A 21462-nucleotide genomic window follows, 5' to 3' on the forward strand; every position below is an offset into this window, starting at 1 on the left:
GTAGAAAAGGGGGTGTTCACAATAATAGTAGCATCTGCTGTTGACGCTACAAACTCAAAACTATTATGTTCAAACTGCTTTTGTAGCAATCCTGTGAATCACTAAACTAGTATTTAGTTGTATAACCACAGTTTTCCATGATTTCTTCACATCTGCGAGGCATGGAGTCAACCAACTTGTGGCACCTTTCAGCTGTTATTCCATTCCAAGATTCTTTAACAAGATTCCATAATTCATTCACATTTCTTGGTTTTGCTTCAGAAACAGCTTTTTTGATGTCACCCCACAAGTTCTCAATTGGATTTAGGTCCGGGGATTGGGCAGGCCACTCCAAAACATTTTGTTGGTTTGGAACCAAGATTTTGCTCGTTTACTAGTGTGCTTGGGGTCATTGTCTTGTTGAAACACCCATTTCAAGGGCATGTCCTCTTCAGCATAAGGCAACATGACCTGGTATGCGATATATAGGCCCAGCACCATAGTGGGAGAAACATGCCCATATCATGATGCTTGCACCACCATGCTTCACTGTCTTCACTGTGAACTGTGGCTTGAATTCAGAGTTTGGGGGTCGTCTCACAAACTGTCTGCGGCCCTTGGACTCAAAAAGAACAATTTCAGTAGGGCTGCCACGATTACTACAATATTCGTCAATCGCAGTTATTTTTCATATTCAATTACTGTGAATTATTTATTTTATCCACAATTAGCAAAACGACTCAGAATCTAACGTCATTGTGGCTGCAGCCTCGCTCTCGTCTTAAGGCAATCCGTCCTGCCATTTGGACGGCCGATTAAAACAGCGGCCGTCTTCTCAAAAGCCATCTAAAATGCGGCGCTGTCGGTGTGTGTGTGTGTATGTATGTGTGTATGTGTGTGCGTGTGCGCGGAGTCAACAGGCTGCAGCGCAGTCTGCAGGCTGTTGACTGGGAGGGGGTGCGTGAGGGAGATTCCTGAATGCAGGCGCGACACGTTACAGTCTGAGAACCATCAGTGCACAGCGAGCGCGGAGCAGAGAGACGATTTTAACCCGAGTGAACATGTTAACAAAACCAAAACGTGAAGCTTTTACTTCTCTCTGAACTTTCTCTAAAGGTGTGATTCTGCCGTTACCATCCTGTTCACACCAAGTGCGCGTCATATGCTGAATTTATGAGATCATGAGATGAAATAAACGGTCAAATATCTTTAAAAACATATTTAAAAATGAGAATATATGAATGAACTGAGCCACAAAAAAAAAAAAAAAAAACCCTGACATGGTGATGTGGTGATGTTCAGAAGCACAGATCACAAAAAGCAGCTGAGAACTCTGAACTTTAACAGCTGTTATTTTCCAAAGGTATTTATTTGTTCAATCTTGAGCTTAATGTAGTGTTTAAGCACAAAACGTGACTGATGAGGAGAAACAATTTCAGAAATGCAACAGAAACAACCACAAATCAGAAGTTGGGACTGTATGAAATGAAGATAAAAATAAAAATGGTGCACGTTCCCAGTTTCTCCACTCACAGAAGCCAAACATTCTTCCAGAGTTGTGTAATTATACTACAATAGTAGAATATAAAGAAGGGGAAAAAAAAAATAAAAATAGACAATATATTCGTCAATCGCAATTATTTGTCTGACAATTAATCGTCTCAAGAAATTCCTAATCGTGACAGCCCTACTCATCAGTCCACAAAATATTCCTCCATTTCTCTTTAGGCCAGTTGATGTGTTCTTTGGCAAACTGTAACCTCTTCTGCACGTCTTTTATTTAACAGAGGGACTTTACGGGGGATTCTTGCAAATAAATTAGCTTCACACAGGCGTCTTCTAACTGTCACAGCACTTACAGGTAACTCGAGACTGTCTTTGATCATCCTGGAGCTGATCAATGGGTGAGCCTTTGCCATTCTGGTTATTCTTCTATCCATTTTGATGGTTGTTTTCCGTTTTCTTCCACACGTCTCTGTTTTTTTTTTTGTCCATTTTAAAGCATTGGAGATCATTGTAGAACAATGAACAGCCTATAATTTTTTGCACCTGTGTATAAGTTTTCCCCTCTCCAATCAACTTTTTAATCAAACTACACTTTTCTTCTGAACAATGTCTTGAATGTCCCATTTTCTTCAGGCTTTCAAAGAGAAAAGCATGTTCAACAGGTGCTGGCTTCATCCTTACATAGGGGACACCTGATTCACACCTGTTTGTTCCACAAAACTGACGAACTCACTGACTGAATGTCACACTACTATTATTGTGAACACCCCCTTTTCTACATTTTTTTTTTTTACTAATAGCCCAATTTCATAGCCTCATCATGAATGCTTGGTCTTATTGGATTTGTGAGAATCTACTGGTGCCTTGTTTCCCATGTAACAATAAGAAATATACTCAAAACCTGGATTAATCTTTTTAGTCACATAGCACTATTATTCTGAACACTACTGTATGTTGTGATTTGGTGTTATTATAGAAATAAATAGATTGAAATGACTTACTGAAATTCAAACAAGGTATCAGAATGGGGAAGAAAGTCCATTTAAATTATTTTAAAAAGTGGTGTACATGTTAGTACCAGATAAGGTGGACTGACTAATTCAGAAAATGCTAATCTAATGCCATGTTTCCCAAATCTGCCTAATCTTAACTGTGAGTTTATCTCCAACGGTTTCCACTTTAAACTACTAATGCCAGCCTGAGTGCTGACGTTACTCTTTGACAATAACCCAAATTTCTGCGTGCTTTCTGCAGCTACCACTGGAGCGACATTAAAATATGTTTATTGTGTCACAGATTGAAGAGAATATGAGTTATCAGCGGTAGTTAGCTGAACTGTTGATCGCCATTCCAAACCTGCAGAAGGATGAAGGGGTATTTTAAGTTTGCAAAGGATTAAAAGGGAAAAAAAAGTTAAATCCAAAGTTTCTGTGTAGGGTCTCAGTTGTCCAGGTGGTTTCCATAGTAGAGAAGCTTGAATCTTCGACTAGACTGGGTTGCTTGATGCGAGGGGGATCCATGGTTGTGCGATGGGGTCTCCGGTATCCCCCATTATGGCCAATCTGTACATGGAGCGAGTGGAGAAGAGAGCCTTGACGTCTTTCACGGGCATCCCTCCCAGTCACTGGTTCAGATATGTCGATGACACATGGGTTAAAATCAAGCAACAAGAGGTTGAGGACTTTACAGTACACATCAACTCGATGGACTCCAATATCACGTTCACATGTGAGGATGCCAGAAACAACCATTTAGCCTTCTTGGACTGTGATGTTACGACTGGAGAGAACAGGCAGCTCCAGACAGAGGTTTACAGAAAACCCACTCACACTGACCAATATCTGCTCTTTGGCTCAAACCACCCCCTTGAACACAAGCTCAGGGTGATCAGGACTCTTCAACACAGAGCCCTACAGGTGCCCACAACTGCAGAGGGAAGGGCTAAACAACAACAACTTGTCCGGAAAGCCCTCACGGTATGTGGGTACCCATGATGGTCCCTGGACAAAATGCAGAAGTCCCAGAGAACAAAGAGACCAGATAGACAGGAGATGGAGACAAGAAGAAGAGGAGTGTCTCTCCCTTATTTAGCAGAAGTAGGGGAAAAACTACAGAGGATCTTCAGACAGCACAAAATCCCAGTTTACTTTAAATCTGTTAACACCATGCGACAGAAATTAGTTCACCCTAAGGACAGGATCCCTAGTTACAAACAGAGCAATGTAGTGTATTCTATGAGATGTAAGGAAAACTGTAACGAACACTACATAGGTGAGACTAAGCAACCTTTACACAAAAGGCTATACCAGCACCACAGAGAGGCCGCCAGTGGACCTCAGTCTGCAGTTCATCTCCACCTTAAAGACACTAACTACATGTTTTAGGACAAGGAAGTTAAAATCTTAGCCAGAGAGAAGAAATGGTTTGAGAGAGGGGTGAAAGAGGCATTCTATGTGAAACAGTTGAAACCTAGCCTTAACCGGGGAGGGGGTCTGAGACACGCTTTGTCCCCTGTTTACAATGGGGTACTTAGATCAAAGCAGTTTCAGTCTTTTGTTCATGGTAATGAGTCATTCACGCCATCAGGAGAGGCATCAGTCCTATCGATAGGAGGGACAGCTACCCTGTCATTAGGAGGGTGCTAACTAATTAAAGCAATTGTTTAGTCACTAGCCAACAGCAGTCTGCCTCTCGGTAAGAGGCGTCTGGTTAGGTTTAAAACTCCAGCTTTTGTGGCTTGTTTGTTCCTTCTTGACAAGGGTCAGACAGAAGTCAGACTACCAGAGCAAGAATTTTAGCTGAGGAAGCTTCTGCGATTTGAAGCGAAACGTCCTCGCATCAAGCAACCCAGTCCAGTCGAAGATTTGAGCTTCTCTACTACTAAATCCAAAGTATCTGAATAAAACCACTGACTGGCATAAGCATTTTTTCTTTTCTTTTCTTTTTTTTAAACAAGTCTTACCTCTGTCGTTTCCTTGATCTCAAGGGTGAAAATGTGGAAGTCTTCTGACTCTTTCCTCAGTGTCTTCATCTCCTCGCTGGTACCAACCTTGAAATCATGTTTCATACTTTTGTCTTAAAATCAGCCAGCTCCTTCTGGAAATGAGCAATCTGACACGTCAAACAAAGGCAGAGTTATGAAACTTTTTCACCTTTTAAGTGACAATAATTACATCAAAATACAAGAAATATCAAACGCATATATGAATACCAAACAAAAGAAAAGGACAGACACTTAGTTCAATGACAACTTAAATTTCAACGATAAAAGTTTGAAATTGACCATGAACATACACAATAACAAAAAAGACAATTAGGTGTGTACAGTCACTTATTGCTTGCTTAGATAGCACCTAGCTTTTCATGGAATATGACTGAGTGCAAGATGAAACCCTTCAAACCCCCAAATGACTAATTAGTTATATGATAAAACAGATATTGTGTTTCACCTCTTCCAACATGGCAGCCATAATAGGATCAGTGTCTTTCTTTTGGTGTAGCTGCTTTTCCAAGGCCTTCACATTAACAGCAGCCTGCACAATTAAATAACAGATAAAGTGCATTCAAACATATGAGTCCTTTAATTAACATGTTTGGTGTGGGGGCACTGCCATAAAGCACAAACAGGACCTGTGGAGTGGAGTTACGGCTCTGTGAAGCAGGGGTCGGTTTCTGGACAACTGTAGGTGTTGTGCTTGTTTGGACTGGACGTATGGGTGCTGCAAAACAAACAAAAAGATAGATAACAATTGGTGCTGCAATCAGGCTATCCACTGATTTCACAGATCACAACTTTGCTCACAAAGTCAAGGTCAGTAATCCTTTGTCCTCTGCCCTTGAACACGTTGGACCAGAATTTCCCTTCATTCACATCTTCATAAAGGCCCTGTCACACCTTGACGATTCAGCCTGTGCATGCCGATATATTAAAAATATGCTGAACATCCTGGCGTAAGTCTAATAAGTTAAGAATAAGTTAAGAGCACCTTGAAGCACGCTGGTATATGTTGTACTACAGCAAGTTCATGGAAAAAATTTTGTGCGGGCACAATATTTTTGATGCATGCCAGCCCATGGCTCATACGTCCTGCATATGCAGGCCATACTATAAGTTGTATGCAAGTTAAGCGATTGTTGACACGTTACTTGTAAGTTACTCATAAGTCGAAATACATAGAGACAATGTCTAGCGAACCCAAAACTTTAACCCGCTGCTGTCCACTGACTGGCTCAACAACTGAAAGCTGCAGTCATCCAAATAGTTCAGACTGTTTCAAATATTAAAATCATTCACACACACTGAGTAAATATAAAGTCTTAAGCTTCCCTGTCATTTCATTTGGATTCATCATCACAGCCTGATGAAAACGTATCCACATAAAGTGTACATATTTTGGAAAGCGATGTCTGAAAACACTTTAGTTCCTTGTTGTGGCTGAAGAAATGTAGTGTTTACTAAAAAGTCCCTCTGATTTTTCTGCTCTGAAGTGCGTTTTTCAGCCTGAACCAGACAATGCCGGTGCTTTATTCCACAACAAGACAATTAACTTATTTTAAAAGTTGAAAAGTCACAGCACCTCATTCATTCACGTCAGCGTTTACCACAGGCATCAGTTGACTCTTCAGTACTCTTCACGCAATGAAAATAAATCCCATGATCCACCAAGACAAAAATGAAATTAAATTAAAAAAAATGTTCAATTATTCTGTTTGTCATCTGTGTGGAGGGACGAGGCCGCATCATAGTGTACGCACGCTGGATGACGTCCATGTCAACATATACATGCTCCGCCTACCAAACAAAAGGGTGCTGCTAGTGGTGGAAACGCAAGCCAAGCCAGACTTAACCATTCTGACCCGTACCACACCAACCTGGACCACTCGGTGGAAACAGCCCTTTCAGCATACGCTGGCTAATCGTCATGGTGTGACAGATGTACAACTTATTTGACGCAGCCAGCATATTCACCAGATTTTTCATAAATCGGCATATGCTGGCTAAATTGATAAGGTGTGACAGGCCCATAATGCACGACTGTGTGAAGTTTCACTAAAATTCACCAAATGGTTTAGGAGGAATTGTTCTTAAAAGATTCAAAGACAGACAGGGTGACTCCTTTATATATCCTGCACCACCAAACCTTTGTTGTAGAGAATATAAAAATTACTAAAGTTTTAAAGAGGAAAAACTGCTGTTTATGAAATAATGTGAAATTATCATTTAACAAAAATATTTAGCGTAAAATAAAAATAAATACATAAGAAGCCTACATAATGCAATACTTCTGATGATTTAATTAATTAGGCAGGCCTTTGTTACCTATCATGGCTGGTGTCTTGCTGCCAGAGAATGGAGGAGTTGTCAAACTGCTGGAATCAGAGACTTCTGTTTTGGGCACAGATGAACTTATGGAGAATAACTGGTTGGATGGTGGCAGAGTCTCCAGTACAGAAGATCTAAATACAGAGGAGACAGAATACAAAACAGACTTTAGCACAAATAAACATCTAGACAGGACACCTCAATCAAGTGTTTATGCCTCCAGTCAAAGTACCGTTATTGTCAAATGGAGCAGTGTGCCACAGTTACTTTATTAGTTACTTTTTTGTTTCCTTTATACAGTTAGTTCATTAGCAGCTTTATACAGTTACTTTATTAGCAGCTGCAGGCAACTTGTTGGCAGCTGCTGAATGTAACTAATAAGGTAACTAGCAATTTAACTTGGTTACGCTTAAGCTTGAGTAATCTGCAAAGTAACGATTTGGCAACGTAACTAATAGTTATTTTTCTGAGGACTCGATCTTAAAAACTTGAGCCAAGTGGCATGTTTCTCTGGACATGATTCCTGTATGCAGGTGCTTCAGTGCCGAGGACCCCAGCAGCTATAGAAGGTGAAGGAGATGCTCACTTTTCACCTGGCTGTGACACGCCCGGATGGCTGCGATCCAGGACCTGAGACAGGTCTGTACTGTGATGGACTGCGGTGATGTGCAGCACCTGCACATGCTCCCAGACCTGCGGTCCCGACACCTCTTGAGAAGGGTAGAATTGGTTTAAACTCTCATTTGAGTACCTTAATGACAAATATTTAATCAGAGACTAGACTAAAAATGTTTAAAGTATTTTCACGGCCATAAGAGATTTATGCAAATGAAGGAGAGAAGCAAACCAAGGGAAAAGCAATTTGGCTTGAATTACTTGCTGCTGTATTCGATTTGTGCAAGTTGGGTACTTGACACAAATTGGATTTTTGAGGACTTTTTGTATGTTTGTTTGCAGGCAATTCTGCATTCAGGAATGACTGAATGAATTCTCTAGCAATCAGTGATAGGTCAGATATTTTCATTTTAACATAAACAAACAACAAACAAACAAAAACAGTAAAATCCTAGCTTTCTTGGTGGTTTCCACAGCGATCTACCTCAACGGTCAGCCTTTGCCATTATCTGATGAGATGTATAATTTGATAAATTTGGCCTCAGAAGAGTCCAGCAGACAGCTACTGGTGCCGCGTACCACTTGTGCCCGATTAGTGCCAGGCTGTGAAACCTGCCGCGCATCGTGGTCAAGCAGCTGAGTGCTGAAAAGCCCATTGTGCACCAGGGAGGGAGGAAAAAAGATATTTGCCAACTTTTGAGGAGTGGTATTTATCCTAAAAGTGCTATAGTGTTAGAGTGCATCCAGGAAATATTCACAGCGCTGCACTTTTTCCATTTTTTTATGTTACAGCATTATTCCAAAATGGATGAAATTCTTTTTTTCCTCAAAATTACACAATACCCCCTAATGACAATGTGAAAAAAAAACCTTTCTTGAGATTCTTGCAAATGTATTAAAAATAATAAAACGACAATTCAATTTTTATCATTAATAAAGCTTTAGCACCTCAAAGATGAAATTACATTCAATCCAGTGCATGAGTGAAAACTGCATGTACAATGTACACAAACCTGTGTCCTACTGATAGCAGTCGATTATATTTATTTATAAAAATAATTCACCTGTCATTTAAACTCAGCTTCAGTGCAGATGATGATGGAGTACCAAGACTCTGAGGTGTGGAAGCTGGTGTTGGCCCCAGGGTAGCCACTGTTGAGGATTTGAAGGAAGGGATACTGAAAGAAAATGGTGAAGGTGCTGAAGGGGCTTCAGAAAGAGGCTTGGCAGTGAAGGAAAAGCCAGAGGAGCCTGAACTAAAAGCGACTGAATCTCCCAGAGGAAAAGCTGAAGAGGCTGTTACTGAAGTGGTGGTTGGGATTGAGAAGGTGAATCCAGACGACGATATTGCAGGTGCTGAAGAAGCAATGGAGAGAGGGGCTGAAGAAGAAGAGGCAGTAGTGTGGAGAGGAGCAGAAGTAACTGCTGAAGCAGAGCAAAGGGCTGGGAAGGATGCTGGGGCAAACTGTGTGGAGGCAGCACTTTTAGTAGGTGGGGGAGCCAGAGAACCTGTAAACAGAAACACAGTTTTCTCTTAGTTGACCAACTGATATGTGCAAGTATTGGCTACAGGCATAACCTTCTACCTTCACAACTAACTGGATGAGCACAGTTTACCTTTTTTTTTTTGTCAAAATTGGTATTCCTATAAAGTGCCAACAGATCACCACCTTCGACATTAGTTTGCTGTTAGTTTTCATACCTGCTTTGGGTAGTCGCTCTCCCTCTATGGCCAGGTACGTTGGTGCTGAAATGAGTGGTTTGGCTCCAGGGTTGTGGTTGAGCACAGCAAATGGGCAGAGTAATCCATCAGTGGAAAGCAATACCATGATGGGCGCTGGGGGCAAGATCTTCTCATCAGCTGTTAAGGAAGTATAATGTTAAGTGCCAGACAAAAACATCAGGAACGTATCCAAAATAACACACACCGTAAGACTTTAAAAATTATTTTACGGCAGTCACAGTCACACACAGACACCTCAGTGGTCACGAGCTCTTTGAATTCAATTCAGTTTATTTATATATCGACCCAAAGCACTTCACAAGGGTAAGGTCTAACCTTACGAACAGCCCTGAGCAAGCATGTTGGCAATGGTGGTAAGGGAAAAACTCCCTCAAGCACTTGGCAGGGAGAAACCTCAAGCAGACCAGGCTCAGAGGGATGACCAAATGCTTAGGCCACACCAACAATAACAAAAATCAGGTGAACAAAATACAATGAAGAATTGTAATGCAACATACAAACTATGCATCAACATAGAAAGTCCCCTAGATAGAGTCCAGCGGACACCAGGACTCTTTGGCATGAAATTTCTCCTGCCAACCCCATAAACTGAGTTGCAGTCCAGATACATGTGCAATATAGACTGGACAGCTGGAACAGATTTAAGTGAGAAATAATTTGTCATGCAGCACATCTTTGAGTGACTTACTGCCAAGTTCCACCACAAAGATGCTGAGATGATGAAGAATAACTATTGGGTGCATTTAGTCTTTTGTTTTGTACTTGATGACACAATACTATCTGTCACCATCTTCACTGCCAGCATTTGAGTACAAATGCTGCACTGTGTATTTCATTTCCTAACAGGACTGGTTCATTTTGCCCGCTAGTGGATTAAAAAAAACAAAACAAAAAAAAAACAGCCAGCCATAAAATGATAACCGCACAAAAACGTCACTGGCATTCAACCTGCTGCTTTCATGCTCTAGACACAGAATAGCATGCATTACAATTCAAGCTGTAAGCCTGTACACAAAAATACCAACTTCATTATAAAACTATAATTAAAGAATTACACTCATGACACGGGACATGATTAAACTCATGACCCAACATACCGGCACATTAGTCAGAGACACTACTAATTTACACTGAAGAAACACAAACGAACATAAACTGAGCACTGTTTGCTGTACAGACAATAATCTTCAAATATATCTTTCGCATGCTACTGGAGAATAACTCCTGATCTTTGTCTGTATCAAGGTTTGAATATACCACCACCAAATTTACATTTCATAGGAATTCCACGTGGTGTGTGGATATGTATGTTCTTTACTGGGGGTTTCACAGTACACAGAAGTCACGGTTCGGTTCTTATTTGTGTTTGGACGTCACGGTTCGGTGCAAGTTTGGATTTTATATGTAGTATTTTTAATCTATGTGCAGCAGAGAGCTGCCGTCAGACACTAGCACCGCCGTGCTTGGTGGACTCAAGGGGTTAGAGCTCACATATATGGAAGAAGGCTGAAGAGCATGTTTGAAAATGCAACGCAACTGCCACAGTCTATGAACATTATGATTTAAAAAAAGCAAAGCATATTACTCAAGTAAAAAAAAAAAATAATAAAATAAAATAAAATGTAAATGGTGACAGTGGCGGGGAGAGAAGATGTAAGCAAAAGGGATAAAACACATGGTAAAACCTCATCAGCATTCTACAACAGGAGTGTCTGGGCTTTGTTGCGGTCCTCTTCCTTGTCTGAACATTTTAATAAGCACATTTTCCCCCCAGAGATAACTCATTACACTTATACAGCTTTCTCTAATGTGTTCGGATAAAGATTATGATCAGACAACAATCTCGTCAAAATGCTGCTCAAATGGCAGGTTTTGCTGGCTGGGGAGGAAGTTCTTAGAGTCAGCAGGGAGAGATGTGACTAGACAGCAGCAGCAGCTCTACGTGAATGTCTGGCAGACTGGGCCAGCTTAGATAAAAGAGTGTACTGAGACAGTCCCTGATCACTATTCTTTACACATGCTGCAACAGAGCACTGCAGAGGATGGTGTATGCACAAAGGAACATAATGGATTTAAGCATCGTCTGATCATTGCAGAAACATAAAACATTAATTTGAGAGGAGGAAATAAAAACTTTTTCTGATTTTATGAATTAACCACATAGTAACCCAAAATCCTGAAAAGACCTGCACTTTGACTAAACATGTTATTTTTACAGCAAAGCGACTCATGGTTGAGCATCCGCTGCCAGCTTTAATTAAAGCATTTTACATGCCACACACTCATAATCCAGAAAAGGACACATGCACAGATGGCCCAATCAATGATAAACATAGTATATTATTATGCATATAAATTTTTGAATAAATTAGATAGAGGTTATAGATGTTGTCAACAATGATATAATACACAAAGTGCACAGTCCTTCAAGTGGCTTTGTTGTTCACAGGAAGAGGAAACTGAGTAAATTATGTATTATCAATGCTGGAAAGAATTGTTTAATAAGTTCATAAGGTTCCCGCATCTATATAGCATCGCCCACCTTGGTGGAAAAATGTAGAGTAAGTGCCAGCAACTGCTTTCTACCTGGCAGTTTTCTGTTTTTTTTTTTTTTTTTGGGGGGGGGGGGGGGGGGGGGGGGGATGTTTCTGGGTGGATTTGTTTCCTGGACAACAATATACCGCTAACAAATAACTTATAATGTACAGAGATAAAAGTACTCACCTGCAGCCAGAACCAAGCATCTATCCAATCTGCTATGACAGATTAGGTTTTTTTTTATTTTATTGCGATATATTTAGAATGAGAAAACAGCAAAACCTATCAAAACAGTCCACTCTGAAAAAAGATGCAGGGTGCGCAGCTGCATACCTTCTGTTCTCATTTAGAACACGAGAGAGAGAGAAGAAGCTGAAACCTCAGGGGTTGGCCTATCGTACCCAAAAGTGTTACACAAAAAAAAAAAAAAAACTGTCATCTACTGGATAATCATTATTGTACCCTCAAAATCCAAAACTCACTGTAAAAACAAATTTTACATGTATTCACAGATATTCTAAAATACCCTTGGCCATATGACCATAAAAATAGGAAACGGAATGTGACCGTTTAAACTCTTAAAATAGGTTAAGCCATCTTTGAACTTGTCCAAGATTTGTGTCCCAAGAATGTTCCCTGTGAATTTGAAGACCCTGGCAGTAATAGGACTGGACTTATGCTGAGCACAGACAGACGAACGGAAGCAAAGTCTTCACAATACCTCATGGCCATATTTTGGCCTCGGGTAAAAATGTACATCATGATATACGAGGAGCATTTTGAATACCAAAATAGTGTTAGTGTTTAATATGTGTAAAACACTGGGTTTTAGGCCTCTTATTTGCTCCGATGTGTGTTTAGTTGCATCACAGGCCAATTGCTTCTGACAGTCTTGTATCAATTCAGAAAATCAGGGAACTAATAAAAACATAAGGCAATGCTAAAATACCCTCGGCCGCATGAACACTGTTTTCTTCATTATTTGCAATTGTTTAATTAATTATTAAGATCAGAATTATTAAGATAAAAACAACAGGGAACAACACTTGTTTTGGGGAATTTTGATAGAATACCCAGTAAATTATACAGTGTTGGTGTGCTTGCTAAGCCTACTTCACTTTTTCATTGCTTAATCATAGTCACAATTTGTCAAAACAATACAATTGACTGCTTTTTATAGAGACAAAATTAATATGGAACAGAAATGAGTTCAGTATATAGGCACGTCACAACATTTTCTGTTACTCATGTGGCCTCTTGGGAAAACTAATTGCCCACCTCTGCCCTGAAAACTCCAATAGAGACAACCATACAGGTCTGAGTAATCAGAGCTTTACTGACAGCAATATAGCCTTACTTCTTGTTAGGTAATGTATGTCCTCACAGCAAAATGTCTAAAGTACAGGGCTGTGCATCCCTCTCTTATAAAATGATTTGTTACGTATCTAGACACGTGAGCACTTCAATTTGGAGTGATACGATGTGATATGATACAATTCTTAGTTTAACATTGACGGTCATTTTCCATGATGAATTAGAATAAGCCAAAAGTTGCATTGTTGACCTTCAAATGCACATTTCAAGAAAAACCAGGGACCTTTTTCAGGGTTTTACCAATGCTGCAATGCTGGGTTCACATATTGATGCAGCTGTACCTATTACTTTAAAGTATCAGGGCTGATACCACTGCCTTTTTTGTTTTTAATCAAGGTGTTCTATCAGTTTTATGTGCCCTGATTTGGTCTTGATTTCTTGTTTACGTTATACACTCAAGCTGTTGTAAACTCTGATTATACACTGCACCACAACAAAAACCACTGCAGTACAGCAGTGACAGCAAGTGAGTAGAGACACTAATGCTGCGTTTACACAAAGGCAAGACGTGTTACAAATGTCATATTTACATCATTCTTGGCACATTCCTTACATTCTTAATGCGACTTAACGCATCTGAATAGGTTTCTTAATAGTGCATGTTATTCGTAATTTTCATGGAGCATGTTTTTGGCTATCAAAAAATTTTCCGCGAATGTCATGCACCACCCTCATTTCGCCTCATGTTGTCGAGGTTGCAAATGAGCGTGTTGATCCGTCTTGATTAGTGGTGATCCTTAATAGAGCGTGACAGCGTTCTTCTCTGACGTGCGCACAATTAAACCCTGCTGCACCGCACTCACTTTCATTGCTGCAGTATGCTGAAGAAGGACAGTGACGCCAAGTTGACTAAAAGTCTCGTTCCAATGCTCTTCAGAGTGCTGCTGCAGGTGTTCCACCTGCTGCATGTGCCTGATATTTGGGAAAACGAGCGAGACCAGAGCCGCGTGGAGCCACACACCTGGCTCTCTCAGTCTCCTCCTCCTCTCTGCGCCACTCCATGGCACAGAGTCCAACTAAGCATGCAGTCACAAAGGTCTTCTGCTGTGGATTAATCTAGATTTTGAGGAGCAAACTGGAGCAATCTGAATTGTTCAGCAAGTGACGGTTGGATGAATATGGGGGTGTGTGTGGAGACAATTCGCCTCATTCACAGCGTGACAGAACTTAATGCCTTGTTGTGTGTGATGCGTTGACAACGTGGAACATTATTCTTGACTATGCGTAATGGTTCCTGATAATTCTCCAGCAGCATGTGCCATTAATCATAACGTGTGGTAACGTTTTTTTCTACAAAATTAAACAACTGAATGAACATCCTCCGAGGCCGGTGATTCCATAATTTTTGCCAGGGGTTGTATAAATAAGCCTTCTGATCCCCTCTGCAAATCATTTATGGAAATTGTGGATGCATTAGGATTTCGGCAATGCATTCGTGATTCAAAGCACATTAGTGGAAATACCCTGGATCTGGTTCTCGCACATGGTATTGCTGTCACGAATATTGACATCATGCCTCTTACATCAGTGGTGTCTGATCACTCACTTATTAAGTTTACAGTTTCGCTGCAGTGTTTATTGGAACAACAACCTTATATATCATTACGGCGATGCATCAACTCCTCAACTAAGACTGAACTCGACGCTAGACTGCCTGATGTCTTAGCTTCACATCTGACAAATACCCAGTCAGTAGACAGACTTGTGTATAGTTTAAACTCAGTGTTCAAAACTACACTCGACATGATTGCACCACCTGTGTTACAACCCCGCTCCCCCAAATCACAGTCACCTTGGTTCAATGATTATCTGCGTGATCTCAAGCATAAAGCAAGAGGTCTAGAACGGAAATGGCGTTGTTCAAAATTAGAAGTATTTCACCTTGCGTGGCGTGATGCTATCTTAGACTATAAACATGCATTATTGGCTACAAAGCGGACTTACTACTCTGAACGATTCAACCCATTCACATTTCTAACCGTTTTTCCCCACTCGGCGACACACCCTCCGAGGAACAAACTCTGGTTACTGGCGACTCTGTTTTGAGAAATGTGAAGTTAGCGACACCAGCAACCATAGTCAATTGTCTTCCGGGGGCCAGAGCAGGCGACATTGAAGGAAATTTGAAACTGCTGGCTAAGGCTAGGCGTAAATTTGGTAAGATTGTAATTCACGTCGGCAGTAATGACACCCGGTTACGTCAATCGGAGGTCACTAAAATTAACATTGAATCGGTGTGTAACTTTGCAAAAACAATGTCGGACTCTGTAGTTTTCTCTGGGCCCCTCCCCAATAGGACCGGGAGTGACATGTTTAGCCGCATGTTCTCCCTGAATTGCTGGCTGTCTGAGTGGTGTCCAAAAAATGAGGTGGGCTTCATAGATAATTGGCAAAGCTTCTGGGGAAAACCTGGTCTTGTTAGGAGAGACGGCATCCATCCCACTTTGGATGGAGCAGCTCTCATTTCTAGAAATCTGGCCAATTTTCTTAAATCCTCCAAACTGTGACTATCCAGGGTTGGGACCAGGAAGCAGAGTTGTAGTCTTACACACCTCTCTGCAGCTTCTCTCCCCCTGCCATCCCCTCATTACCCCATCCCCGTAGAGATGGTGCCTGCTCCCAGAACACCAATAACCAGCAAAAATCTATTTAAGCATAAAAATTCAAAAAGAAAAAATAATATAGCACCTTCAACTGCACCACAGACTAAAACAGTTAAACGTGGTCTATTAAACATTAGGTCTCTCTCTTCTAAGTCCCTGTTAGTAAATGATATAATAATTGATCAACATATTGATTTATTCTGACTTACAGAAACCTGGTTACAGCAGGATGAATATGATAGTTTAAATGAGTCAACACCCCCGAGTCACACTAACTGCCAGAACGCTCGTAGCACGGGCCGAGGCGGAGGATTAGCAGCAATCTTCCATTCCAGCTTATTAATTAATCCAAAACCCAGACAGAGCTTTAATTCATTTGAAAGCTTGACTCTTAGTCTTGTCCATCCAAATTGGAAGTCCCAAAAACCAGTTTTATTTGTTATTATCTATCGTCCACCTGGTCGTTACTGTGAGTTTCTCTGTGAATTTTCAGACCTTTTGTCTGACTTAGTGCTTAGCTCAGATAAGATAATTATAGTGGGCGATTTTAACATCCACACAGATGCTGAGAATGACAGCCTCAACACTGCATTTAATCTATTATTAGACTCAAATGGCTTTGCTCAAAATGTAAATGAGTCCACCCACCACTTTAATCATATCTTAGATCTTGTTCTGACTTATGGTATGGAAATTGAAGACTTAACAGTATTCCCTGAAAACTCCCTTCTGTCTGATCATTTCTTAATAACATTTACATTTACTCTGATGGACTACCCAGCAGTGGGGAATAAGTTTCATTACACTAGAAGTCTTTCAGAATGTGCTGTAACTAGGTTTAAGGATATGATTCCTTCTTTATGTTCTCTAATGCCATATACCAACACAGGGCCGAGTAGCTACCTAAACTCTGTGAGTGAGAGAGTATCTCGTCAATAGTTTTACATCCTCATTGAAGATAACTTTGGATGCTATAGCTCCTCTGAAAAAGAGAGCCTTAAATCAGAAGTGCCTGACTCCGTGGTATAACTCACAAACTCGCAGCTTAAAGCAGATAACCCGTACGTTGGAGAGGAAATGGCGTCTCACTAATTTAGAAGATCTTCACTTAGCCTGGAAAAAGAGTCTGTTGCTCTATAAAAAAGCCCTCCGTAAAGCTAGGACATCTTACTACTCATCACTAATTGAAGAAAATAAGAACAACCCCAGGATTCTTTTCAGCACTGTAGCCAGGCTGACAAAGAGTCAGAGCTCTATCGAGCCAAGTATTCCTTTAACTTTAACTAGTAATGACTTCATGACTTTCTTTGCTAATAAAATTCTAACTATTAGAGAAAAAATTACTCATAACCATCCCAAAGACATATCGTTATCTTTGGCTGCTTTCAGTGATGCCGGTATTTGGTTAGAGTCTTTCTCTCCAATTGTTCTGTCTGAGTTATTTTCATTAGTTACTTCCTCCAAACCATCAACATGTCTATTAGACCCCATTCCTACCAGGCTGCTCAAGTAAGCCCTACCATTAATTAATGCTTCAATCTTAAATATGATCAATCTATCTTTATTAGTTGGCTATGTACCACAGGCTTTTAAGATGGCAGTAATTAAACCATTACTTAAAAAGCCATCACTTGACCCAGCTATCTTAGCTAATTATAGGCCAATCTCCAACCTTCCTTTTCTCTCAAAAATTCTTGAAAAGGTAGTTGTAAAACAGCTAACTGATCATCTGCAGAGGAATGGTCTATTTGAAGAGTTTCAGTCAGGTTTTAGAATCCATCATAGTACAGAAACAGCATTAGTGAAGGTTACAAATGATCTTCTTATGGCCTCAGACAGTGGACTCATCTCTGTGCTTGTTCTGTTAGACCTCAGTGCTGCTTTTGATACTGTTGACCATAAAATTTTATTACAGAGATTAGAGCATGCCATAGGTATTAAAGGCACTGCGCTGCAGTGGTTTGAATCATATTTATCTAATAGATTACAATTTGTTCATGTAAATGGGGAATCTTCTTCACAGACTAAGGTTAATTATGGAGATCCACAAGGTTCTGTGCTAGGACCAATTTTATTCACTTTATACATGTTTCCCTTAGGCAGTATTATTAGACAGCATTGCTTAAATTTTCATTGTTACGCAGATGATACCCAGCTTTATCTATCCATGAAGCCAGAGGACACACACCAATTAGCTAAACTGCAGGATTGTCTTACAGACATAAAGACATGGATGATCTCTAATTTCCTGCTTTTAAACTCAGATAAAACTGAAGTTATTGTACTTGGCCCCACAAATCTTAGAAACATGGTGTCTAACCAGATCCTTACTCTGGATGGCATTACCCTGACCTCTAGTAATACTGTGAAAAATCTAAAAATCTTTTTTATCAGGATATGTCATTCAGTGCGCATATTAAACAAATATGTAGGACTGCTTTTTTTCATTTGCGCAATATCTCTAAAATTAGAAAGGCCTTGTCTCAGAGTGATGCTGAAAAACTAATTCATGCATTTATTTCCTCTAGGCTGGACTATTGTAATTCATTATTATCAGGTTGTCCTAAAAGTTCCCTGAAAAGCCTTCAGTTAATTCAAAATGCTGCAGCTAGAGTACTGACAGGGACTAGAAGCAGAGAGCATATCTCACCCATATTGGCCTCTCTTCATTGGCTTCCTGTTAATTCTAGAATAGAATTTAAAATTCTTCTTCTTACTTATAAGGTTTTGAATAATCAGGTCCCATCTTATCTTAGGGACCTCATAGTACCATATCACCCCAATAGAGTGCTTCACTCTCAGACTGCAGGCTTACTTGTAGTTCCTAGGGTTTGTAAGAGTAGAATGGGAGGCAGAGCCTTCAGCTTTCCGGCTCCTCTCCTGTGGAACCAGCTCCCAATTCAGATCAGGGAGACAGACACCCTCTTTACTTTTAAGATTAGGCTTAAAACTTTCCTTTTTGCTAAAGCTTATAGTTAGGGCTGGATCAGGTGACCCTGAACCATCCCTTAGTTATGCTGCTATAGACTTAGAGTGCTTGGGGGTTCCCATGATGCACTGAGTGTTTCTTTCTCTTTTTGCTCTGTATGCACCACTCTGCATTTAATCATTAGTGATTGATCTCTGCTCTCTTCCACAGCATGTCTTTTTCCTGGTTCTCTCCCTCAGCCCCAACCAGTCCCAGCAGAAGACTGCCCCTCCCTGAGCCTGGTTCTGCTGGAGGTTTCTTCCTGTTAAAATGGAGTTTTTCCTTCCCACTGTCGCCAAGTGCTTGCTCACAGGGGGTCATTTTGACCGTTGGGGTTTTTCCGTAATTATTGTATGGCCTTGCCTTACAACAGCGCCTTGGGGCAGCTGGTTGTTGTGATTTGGTGCTATATAAATAAAATTGATTTGATTTGATCAACAAAAACAAGCATAACTCAAAGTTCTTGTTTGACACAGTGGCAACACTTATGCATGGACAACCACCTGTAGTTCGCTCTCCTTCTACAGCACAAGATTTCCTGGATTACTTTGGGAAGAAAATAGAAGACATCAGGTTAAACATATCCCGGCATGCCTTAACCCAGCCACTACACCCTGCTATTGAGGTGGGCACCACTACTGAGGTATTACCTAGATTTACAGAATTTGATAGTATCTCACTAGGCATGCTGACAAAACTCGTAATGTCGACAAAAAGCACAACCTGTTTATTTGATCCTATACCAACAAAACTGTTTAAGGACCTGTGGCCCACTCTTGGGCCGACTGCGCTGGAAATTATTAATCTTTCTTTAACTTCTGGATCTGTTCCTAAATGTTTCAAATCTGCAGGGATTAAACCATTACTTAAGAAACCTAATCTTGACCCTAGTGTATTGACAAACTATCGGCCGATATCAAATCTATCATTTTTCTCTTAAATTTTGGAAAAAGTGGTGTCACGGCAGCTTGTAGACTATCTTACTGAGAATAATCTCTTTGAGCCACCGCAGTCTGCTTTTAGAAAATATCATTCCACAGAGACGGCACTCACTAAAGTCGTGAATGATCTTCTGCTTACAATGGATTCGGACACCACTAAGGTTCTGTTGCTGTTAGATCTCAGTGTTGCATTTGATACAGTGGATCATCATATTCTACTTGATAGGCTGGAAAATCATTTTGGGATTACTGGGAGTGCCCTTGCATGGCTGATGTCATACTTGACCAGTCGTTCTCAATGTGTTTTGTACAGTAACATTACCTCTAATTTTAGTGACATGAAATTTGGGGTTCCACAGGTGTCTGTTTTAGGCCCCCTGCTTTTCTTCCTTTATATAGCTCCCCTTGGGCACATATTGCGGCGTTTTGGGATTACCTTTCACTGCTATGCAGATGATACTCAGTTATACATGCAGATAACTGCTGGTAATCTCGTTCACATAAAATCCTTAGAAGATTGCCTTGCAGCAGTGAGAAGTTGGATGTCTAGAAACGTCCTACTTTTAAACTCTGATAAGACTGAAATGATGGTTCTTGGTCCAGTGAGACATCGGCATCTATTTGACCAGTTAATGCTCAGCCTCGGCTCGTGTGTCATACATCACACTGACAAAGTGAGGAACCTTGGGGTAATTTTTGATCCTTCATTGTCCTTTGGCCTCCATATTAGAAATATTACTAGGACTGCTTTCTTCCACCTGCGAAATATAGCGAAGTTCATCCCATCCTGTCTATGGCTGATGCTGAGATCCTGATCCATGCATTTATTTCTTCTAGATTGGACTACTGCAATGTTCTATTTTCTGGTTTACCGCAGTCTAGCATTAGGGGTCTCCAATTGGTTCAAAATGCTGCAGCCAGACTTTTGACACAAAGCAGAAAGTTCGACCACATTACACCCATTTTGGCATCCCTTCACTGGCTTCCTGTCCCAGTGAGATCAGATTTTAAGGTTCTGCTACTAACCTATAAAATTATTCATGGACTGGCACCTCCCTACCTAGCTGACCTAATTAAACCTTACATACCGGCCCGGACTTTACGTTCTCAGGGTGCAGGACTACTTTGTGTCCCTAAGGTGAATAAGAAGTCTGCGGGTCACAGAGCTTTCTCTTATCGTGCCCCTGTTCTGTGGAATGATCTCCCTGCTTCAATAAAACAGTCAGATTCTGTGGAGACTTTCAAGGCCAGACTTAAGACGCACTTTCCCTTTCATATGGCTAGCATACTGGTAGTTTTGTTTTACGCTTTTTACTCTTAATTCATTATTAGTAATTGGAGCGGGCTGCGGCCTCAACTTTACCTAAATTATGAGTCTTTCAGTGAAGTTTAGGGCTAGTGGCCGGCGATCACCTTAGTATTTCTCTGTTTTTCTTGTTGTTTAATGCTGACAAATTATACAGTATTTTTATGTCTTTCTGATGCCTGATTCTGTTTTTTTCTCTCTGTTTAAGGTGCAGCTCCATCCAGAGATGGGAGTTGTATTTGTGTAGGCAATCCTCCTGTCCTGTGCACCAATAGCATTTCTTGTATATTCGTCCATGAATTGTTCTGTAATTTATGTTTGTAGCATGGCCCAAGCAGAGGGTCACCCCTTTGAGTCTGGTCTGCTTGAGGTTTCTTCCTCAGAGGGAGTTTTTCTTACCACTGTTGCTCTGGGGGTTGGTAAGGTTAGACCTTACCTGTGTGAAGCGCTTTGAGGCAACTCTGTTGTGATTTGGAGCTATATAAATGAAAATAAATTGAAATTGAAGACTCCCTTCCCAAGTTTTAATTTGTATTTCATCTTAATGTTGCTGCTGCTTCACATT

The 21462-nt window shown here is 40.6% G+C and overlaps 1 protein-coding gene across 1 annotated transcript in view; it reads right to left on the bottom strand.

Moving 5' to 3' along the window:
- The window catches only part of nup214 (nucleoporin 214), a 71425-nt gene that overhangs the window by 38415 nt on the left and 11548 nt on the right, over positions 1-21462 (bottom strand). Inside the window, 7 exon segments of the mRNA XM_034192224.1 lie at positions 4448-4560; positions 4563-4596; positions 4935-5018; positions 5116-5204; positions 6806-6942; positions 8488-8932; positions 9126-9284. Of these exon segments, the coding sequence (XP_034048115.1) occupies positions 4448-4560; positions 4563-4596; positions 4935-5018; positions 5116-5204; positions 6806-6942; positions 8488-8932; positions 9126-9284 (1061 nt within the window).

The sequence above is a fragment of the Thalassophryne amazonica genome, chromosome 17 (genome assembly GCF_902500255.1).
Source record: "Thalassophryne amazonica chromosome 17, fThaAma1.1, whole genome shotgun sequence".
In the NCBI taxonomy this organism is placed as follows: domain Eukaryota; kingdom Metazoa; phylum Chordata; class Actinopteri; order Batrachoidiformes; family Batrachoididae; genus Thalassophryne; species Thalassophryne amazonica.